Below are 8,815 nucleotides of genomic sequence, written 5' to 3'. Positions count from 1 at the left end.
TTGAACAAGGTGCTTTTTACGCCCTTGTCCAAGTCACTGATGAAGATGTTGAACACTGCAGGTCCAAGGACCGAGCCCTGGGGAACCCCACTGCTCACATCCCTCCAGGTCAAAAACAACCCGTCCACCACCACTCTGAGTGCAGCCCTCTAGCCAACTTGCGACCCATCTGACTGTGTAGGAATAGACACCACAGTTGCTTAATTTTTTTTAGTGGGACCATTGCTCCCCACTGTACAGACCAGCCAGCCCAGGTATAATGTCCAGCCCAAACAGGAAACACTGGGTTGGCAGAAGACTTAGGCAAGCCCCAAAGCTTTTAAATTCTAGCCTTTTCTATCCTGCCCTGCATAGAATAAGAGCTAGGGCTTTGCAAAACGGCACTGTTCCGTTTTGACAACAGTGTTTTGTTTTGAATTTTGTTTAGATTTGAAACCGCTGTTCTGTTTCATCAAAAAACAGTGATGCTGTTGCCTTCCCCAGCCTGATCCTACCACTGGGGAAGGGAACTCAGCTCAGCTGGGCTGAGTTGCCTTCCCCAGCCAGATGGATTGTAGGGGTGGGGAGGGGAATGGAGCATCGGGCTCAGTTCCCTTCTCCAGCCCCATCCTGGGGAGGGGAAACTCAGCCAGGCTGCTTCAAAACTTGAAATGTTTTGAAACTTTCAAAACGTTTTGACTGCCCTCGTTTTGTTTCGATTTCACTGTTTTGAGCTTGAAATGAGTCAAAACAGTGTTGAAACAAAACAGCTGGCAAAATTTCACACAGCCCTAGAACTGCTCACCTCCAATCTTTCCCATTCCCTGGGAGTAGGCCAACTAGTGGGAGTGACAGACGAGGACATGGGACTAAGAGATGGTCCTGAAGAAAGCATGTCAGCGTGCCTTATCGGTTCAATGCTTTTCCTGACAAGGGAACTAGGATCCTTTGTGTCAGGAGCTCTCACAGGCAGCAAGAGCTACTATAAAGACCACTCAGGAGTGAACAGGCCCACGGTACAAGGTCTCAGCAACATGCAAGAACAAGAGTAGGCAACATTTTTGGACAGAGTGCCAAAAACACCTGCAACCTTGAGTGATGTTAGTGTGGCAGGGGTGCATAGCGTGGGAGCCACGAGGGGTCCGATCCTTGCTGTGGCAGCACAGATCTGGCCCCTTCCCTGCTGTCTGCCCAGAGGCACGCAAGCCAACCAAGGTGCCTTCACGTACCACACACTGGCACCAGTGCCAGGGGTTGCCTACCTCTGTGCTCAAACCATCTGGGAGGCTGTCATCCCTCCAATGGGAAATAACTACCCCAGGATTTCACAATGAGTTCCAGCACTTCATGTGCTGCCCTGGCCAGCCTCAGCCTCTCAGATCTTTCAGGGTCACCTGACTTGGTCTAAAGAGGCTGGAAAGCTGTCCCTGACTCAGCAGCCCTAGAGAAAGGCTATGGTCCCATTCACTCCAATTTGGCAAGTTGGGAGTGAGGGAAGGAAGGGCACAGATTCCCTGAAACAAGATTACTTAGAGTGAGCCCTTATAAAGAAGGTTCATGACCATTCCTCTCACATCTGTGGAGAGTCCCAGGAGTTTCCTCAGGAAACTGAGCAGCCTACTTGTACTATCAGGAAGACTCAGGCTGATCCTGGCCCAAATGAGCAGCAGGGAGGAAATTCTTCCTAGGATCTGAGATGGTGGAGGCAGACAAAAAAAAAAGAGTCTAAGTTTTGCAGGTGACAGAAGAGAAAGGGATGGTAAGCAGGGGAAGTTCACAGGCAAATCAGACAAGCAAAAACTTGGGGCTTCTCCTGTGTAAAGTATGGCAAGTGCCCAGCAACCTTCTGAATGTCCCCTCTAGAGTGGTCACCTCTGCTAAGCTTGCAGACTTCTAAGGCCCCTGCCACAATTGTGTGGAGAGACTAGGAAGGGAGAGGCATTCACATGTTGACCACCTGTCCGTGATTGGTGGTACTTTGACTCTGCAGGCCTGAAGTGGGGAACAGAACGGCCGCAGTAAAAGGCTGGAGGGAACAACAGATGGATGGAACCAGAGTACAGGAAAGAACCTAGAACCAAGACCCTGCACTGAACCTTCTTGCTGGACTGAAAAGGGGTAAGTTAACATCCGTCCCAGTGAGCCACTGTCTTGCCCCAAACCTGTGATGAAAGTTGCCTACAGCTTAGAGCGAGGCTTTCCACATACCTGGTAAGTAGGAGTGCACCGATAAAGATTTTTTGGGCTAGTACCGATGGCCAATTATTAATGAGGAGTATCAGCTGATACCGATCCGATTGCTGATATACAGCCCAGCAGTTTGGAGAGAAGTGTCTGGCTGGTAAGTCTGTTGGATGGAAGGGGCATAGGAGGGGCAGACTGAGGTCCCCAGGGTGAGGGAGGGAATGGGGCTAGGGCAGGGGAGGGGCAGGCATGGGACAGAGCCACGAGCAGCTTGTCTGGGTGCTGCAGAGGGGCAGCAGCTCCTGCCACTGTGCACAACCTTGGGGGGTACATGTGCCCCCTGGATTTGTGCACTGCGTGAGCGCAGGCTGCCCATGGCACACGAGGCTAGGCACGGCTCCCGGCTCTTCCCAGCATGGGGGATTGGGCTACGGCTGCACTGGGAGGTGCTACAAGGTGGGCTACAGCCACACAAAAATTTGCCATAGAAACTACGTAGCATCCCCTTCCAGCACCACCACTGCCTGCCCCACCCCCGCTCACCCCAAGCCCAGCACATGGCTTTTATCAGTGACTGCCAATAGTGTCAATTTTCCTTTTATTTGTGCCAAAACGATATGGACCGATGCACTGGTGGACCTCTACTGGTAAGGGAAGCTTGAGTGTGACATTATTTGGGAGGAGCCCTTAAAACCAGCAGTCAGAGCAGCAGGCCAGGTGCTGCTGCACTGCATCATCACACCCTGAAGTGCTGTGTACCACTCTCTGCACCCACTGGGTATGCCAGGGACTATCTGAGCACCTGTCGTGCCCAGCAGGCCAAGCTTCTCCTTAAAGCAGGTCAGGGAGGAGGGTATGGCAATATTTAACCAGCTGCTTAGAGAGGAGAGAGCAGATGAGCAGAGAGAAGACGTACTTGGCAAACTGGAAGATGTCAAAGACAAATTTCTCCATCTTGATACCATTGGGCTTGTCTGGCTGGAGCAGCTGCCCACTAGCAACATCCACATGTGGGATCTTCTTCTGGGCCACATGGTGCTGCAGCTGAGGCTCGTAAGTGCTGGAGGGACAAAGAAAAAGAGAAATCAGTCTCCTACACCAGAGGAGATCAGTTCTTGGGGTACCACTTGTACAGATGTATTTGGACACTTTAAAATGGCCTAAGATATAACTGACCTCTGGGGCAACCATGGGTGGGCATTTTTAGTCCCTTCCCCAAGACTGACATGCATACTTTGTTTTGCCTGGGGAAAACCAGAACAAATCCTTTAAACGCACTCTCTTGCTTGCTACAAATGTAATTGCTCTGACACTTCCTCTACACTAGCTCTTTGGGGTTGCTGGCTATAGTGCAGAGAAGGAAACCCAAATAGAGCAGAGCTTTTACTTCCTGGTAAGAGACAGGAGAGCAGAGTGAGCTGGGGGATGGAAAAAAAAAAGGGAAGGCAGACACAAGGTACATTGTGCTGGGGGAGGTAAGGGTGGACTTTTGGAAAGGAACCAAGTTCTTCTGTGGGACAGCACTTTGCCCCTTCCCCAGTTCTTGAGGGCTGCATGAAAGCACTCTAGGTCCAGTTATCAGCTTTCCTATGTAGCTTGACTGGCTATTAATGCTTATTAACTAGGTTTTACTTTAAAAAGGCAAATTACTGTGCCAATTAACCTCCTCTCCCCTCTACCCCATGCTCATGAACCAGTGCCGTTCTATTTTAAAAGAAAAAAAAAAATTAATGAACAGAAAACTTCACCATCCCCTGTCCTATCTGGTACAATTTTTTTTCTTAATTTTTGGAAGAGAGAAGAGACTTTAGGAGACAAAGCAAGAGCAAAAGTTCTAAAGGTTTATTCACTCTAGGTCATAAGCAAGGCACTTTCGCCCAGTGACCATGTAGAAATGCACTGAGCAGAAGATGGAGCTACATGACATAGGCCAATGCCTTCCCACCATGCTGGAGTTCTTCTAATTAGCCTTGACAGCCTAAGAGAAGAGTCAATTGTGCCTATTCCTTCCTTGCTACGCAAAGTAGCTAGAGCTACCATCCATCTGGGAGCCAGGGAGGCATCATCTCATCTTAGTACCTCAGGGCAGGGTGAAGTCTCCCATTGTGCCCCAGGTATAGGTGCACACAGCTAAAGCAGAAGTGGACATGCACCTGTGAGCCAAGGCATTACTTCATTAAGGATCTAGAGGGAGCAAGTATCCTACCAATTTCAGTCAGCTGCTGCTTGCTGGTGGCTGGGAGATGGAGAAGTTTGAAAGCTTATCAGTTACAGCAAGGCAAGAACCCAGCAGAGGTTGTGGCCAGTTGCCATTTTACCTCAAATCACTTCAGGGTCAGAGCTGCAATTTCTGGTTTTGGTATGCTGGGAGTAACGGCGGGGTATTTTGGGCTTTTGCCTCCCAAAGGAAGCCTGCTTCCTGAGGAGTACCACAAAGTTCTAACCAGAGATATCATTACACACCAATTTAAAGAAGCCTGCTGCCTCAAACCTCAGCAAGGGGACTTGAGGGCGCAAAGCTCAAAAGCTATCCTGGTGGGAGCAACTGTGACAAAAGGAATAGAGGAATGACATACTAGAAACAGGAGGAGACACTGGGACACCTCCCCCTCCCACTCTCTCGTTCCATTTTGTGCCTCAGAAGAGGCCCAGTAAATTTAGAGGGAAGATGGTGAGATGCACGCCCAAGAGGTTCTGCCAGACCATGGTACTAACAGGCTAGCTTTGCAAGGCAACAGAGCACACTGCTTTATGAGAGTGTGCTGTGTATGCAGCCCGTGACCCCAACTGGCCCATACTTGACTACATCTCGCAGGAATGCCACTGTGAAGTAGTGATTGGCGATGTTGCCTGCATTGAAGAGCAGCCGGCCATCAGGGCTGCGTTTCTGTGCTGTGGCCAGAGAGATCTCGCTGTATTCCACCACCTGGTACACGCCATCGACTCTGCATACCACACCGACTGGCTCTGTGGGATTCGTCTTCTCCACCACCTGCCCAGAGAACATATGCACAGGCACACAGGTGACAAAGGTGCTTGTTTCAGTGAAGTCCCTGCTTAAAGCAGGTTAAATGCCACTGAGCAAAAAGCCGGGCAGGTATGGAACCTGGTGCCCAGAGACTCTTATGCCTTTTATCCGTAAGTCTTAAAGCAACATATTTCTCCTTTGAAGAAGGAGGAGCACAGGTCAGGCTCCTACTCACCCTTCATTCCCTGCAAGGGTTTCCCTAGCACCCAACCCTTTGGTTCCTTCTTCACCCCACCATTCCCCTGGTAATAGAGGATGTCACTTGCAGGCATCTCCTGGATTCCTCACAGGAGGCTGCTTCCGACAGCAGCTGTACCTTGGACACAGATCCTGATTCCATTTCTACATAGCAGGGGGCCACATACTGCATCCCCTCCTTCTAAAATGTTGTTAGAGGCATCCAGGCACTTTTGAGGCAAGGACAGAAGCATCCAGAGAAACATGAAAGGGAGTTGGGAGGAAGGGTGCGGGGAGGGGGGTAGCACACCCAGCACCCAGGTCACATTTTTACATAGCTGAGCAGCTTCAGTGCCAAGCCCTGGAATTCCAAGGCATAGAGTTCAGCACCTAATGAACCACCAGCTTGCCACAGACAAGTGGGAAACTGCAACTTGAGCATAGGGCCCATTTCATGGTGGTTACTAACACTTATACAAATGCTCCCTTTAGCGCCCAAAGGGGCAGGCAGTCACTCTGAGTCTTCTCCCCCCAGCCTACCTCCATCCCATCCTCCCAATTAAATGCCTGGGTCCCTGCAACTAGGGAAATGGCTAGCAAAAAAACCAGGCAGCTCCCTTATTGTGGAGGGAGTCTCAGCAATATTCTAGCCTAACAGGAAGAGCTCTAAAGCCTGGGAATGTAAATGGCTGTCTAACCTAATTTACAAAATATCTAATATTCTGCTGTATTGATGAATGTGAGGAAAGGCCCCTTGTGAAGAAAGAGAAGAGCCTTCCAGGATACAGTCAGATATCCCACTTCCATGGCACTCCCCATCCATTGCCCAGACAAGGCTCTACAATCTGCCCAGAACCTTGCAATTAGCTTCCTTGTCAGCATGAATCCCACAGGCAACTAGAAGTCTCCAATTACTAGTGATTATAGGTAATAAGCTAGTGCTGTTGCTGAGGAAACTCCTCTGGCACCACAAATACATTCTCTCCCTAGCAAAGCAAATGCATCACTGTCACAGGACATGGGAAAGCCAGGTGTCCCAAACTCAGTGCCAAACACCTGTAGCAATGTCCAAACATGCTATACTGGATGCACTGAAATTCTGTCACTGATTGTGCTTTTTAACAGGAGAGAAAAGCTCAGTGTAGGTGTGAGTAAGCCTTTCCATTAGTTTGAAGCAGGGTATGCTGATTTTGCTGAAAGTTTACAGCCACAACCTAAAAAGAGGGCAGTGCCCACACAGGCTTGCACTGGTTTAACAAAAAGTAGGGGGGAAAAGGTATCAAAATAATACACTGTGTGTAAACCTCAAGCATGTGTGAAGCTGGGAGTAATCAGGAATCGCTACCTACAGATGCCCACTGATGCACAGGACAATGTTCTACCACAGTAGTTCTGAATAACTCTACCTACAACAGGGAACAGGGTCTATGTTTCCCCATGAGAACATTAGCAAGAAGACCAAATGACTGATAAAAGTTAGTATAGGTAGAGTACAAGTGGGTTCAAGTAATCAGACCTACTGAGACATGGGGTCTAACCTCATAATCCCAGCCAGCCCTGGAGCAGATCGCTTTCAACAGCATAGGGCAATAGGAAGCAAAACAAGAATGCTGCATAAAAACTGCATGCTTTGCTTTTCCAGTATGGACTGCACATGTTGCCTGGGAGACCTGTAGTAGTCCAATAATGCCCAGGCTTCCATTACAACCCACCTGCCCAATGTTTATCACTTTCTCAAACAGTCACTCCCAAAGGTGAAGGTGGAGGAATTTTTCCCCCTTTTCAAATATGGAAAAGAAAAAACAGATGCCTTTCCATGTAGCCATTGGTTAACCTTCACAAACTGACACCTTTTGAACAGCCTCACTAGCCTAGAGGCCATAATTCTGTTTCTGACCCAAAAAAGTATGAAATAGTGTAATCCATCAATCAATCAATAGGCTCTCTTAACCACATAGGTGGGGGATTGTGCCACTGAGTTTCTGTATTAGCATATACATCTGCAGGGCTCAAGTGCTGTCAGCTGAAGCAAATTCTTTTGCTCAAGGAGGATAACGAATATGCTACATAGCTAGGGGAATTTTGGCAAAATGAGTCACATGTAACTTTGAGGTTTGGGTTTCACCAACACAGTGAAATATGTTCTTATGAAACTAAAGTTCCTCAGAAGCTCTGATGTCAGATGCCCAGTATACCAACATGTTTCTTGGTAGGAGACATCTAGTGGTTATCAGAAGACATTCACTGAAACAGTTTTTCCAAAACTGCTTGGATTAGGGCTGTCCAATTTAGCAGCTGGGGACTACATGCCATGGAAAGGGGGGGGGGGTTCAGCATGAGCAGGAGCCATGGCCCTCCCTCATCTCCCCAACTATGAGCTCCCTTGGCATCACACAGGGGCACCCCCCCCTCACTGCATTAGATGGGCAAGCAGGCAACACCCCCATAACCTCCTTGGCTGCAGACTCCCCCAGCACAGCAGGCTGCACTGTAACACCCTCGTTGCCCCACCCAGCCCCTGTAGGGAGAATGGGGAGGAAGCCTAGAGACCTCAGCTGCAGCAGTAGCCCCCAGTGATAAGGACCTCCCCTTGGCCAGTGGCTCCCAAGGGGGCTACAGATTAACCCCTCATACAGCCAGCAAGCCACCAGTTGGACATCCCTAGGTGATTTTCATGCTTATTTCCTATTAATTTAAGTAAGAATAGTGAAACAAAACTCTTTAGGGCACTTAAGATTCTCATAGGCCTCAACCTCTAGATCTATCTGGGATCTTCAAAACCTTTTCGTTTTAGCGTGTTTCTTACGATAGGAGAGGCATGGAGCTATGCCTGCCAGATCTGTATATGCATGCACTGCAGCTTCTTGTTTTTTCAAGCTTGCTGGGTACTGACAGTTGCAAGACTCCCTGCTCCTCAGGCCTGTCAGTGGCCCATACACAATACTGGCACGTGCAGGTAGCTGTCACACACATAGCAGGAATCAGCATTTTGGTTTGTAGGTACCAACTGGAGGCCTCAAGACAGTGGTTCTTGACCTTTTTAGACTCGAGGCAGCCCTCCGAAAGTGCCAGCTCTTCATTTTCACTTGTTTTCTGACCACAGCAAAATTATAGAGCGTTTTTTCTGTTGCAAAGAACTTGAGAAATACAACAACAGGTCAGAATGTTTATAACACCGTGGATTTTTATTTGAAGTCTCTGGGTTATCTTGAATCATGTTTGTACCACCTAACAGTGTTAATATTGCACAGCACCCTGCATCACCTTTGAAAGAATATTAAGGCACTCCAGGGTCCCATGGCACCCTGCTTGGGAATCAGTGCCCTAAGACATGGACAACAGTGACTGAAACAGACTTAGTGACTTGCATTTAGATACTATAATTCAGAGAGGAAGTTACAATACCAGGCTGTTAGGCCCAGAATAGCCGCTTTGTTTGGTTCCTAA

General features: G+C 48.7%; 1 protein-coding gene across 3 annotated transcripts in view; it reads right to left on the bottom strand.

Annotated features, from left to right (window-relative positions):
* Window positions 1–8,815, bottom strand: part of UAP1 (UDP-N-acetylglucosamine pyrophosphorylase 1) — a 47,033-nt gene that overhangs the window by 13,861 nt on the left and 24,357 nt on the right. For all 3 annotated transcript variants that reach the window (XM_019502003.1, XM_019502004.1, XM_019502005.1), the window contains 2 exons: window positions 4,962–5,155; window positions 3,080–3,223 (listed from right to left, as the gene is read on the bottom strand). In XM_019502003.1, coding sequence (XP_019357548.1) covers window positions 3,080–3,223; window positions 4,962–5,155 — 338 coding nt within the window. The remainder of the gene's footprint in view (window positions 1–3,079; window positions 3,224–4,961; window positions 5,156–8,815) is intronic.

The sequence above is a fragment of the Gavialis gangeticus genome, unplaced genomic scaffold, assembly GCF_001723915.1.
Source record: "Gavialis gangeticus isolate Ggan-Ray unplaced genomic scaffold, GavGan_comp1, whole genome shotgun sequence".
NCBI lineage: Eukaryota > Metazoa > Chordata > Crocodylia > Gavialidae > Gavialis > Gavialis gangeticus.
Note: the sequence above shows the minus strand (reverse complement) of the source record. Positions and strands in the feature narration are given on the sequence as shown.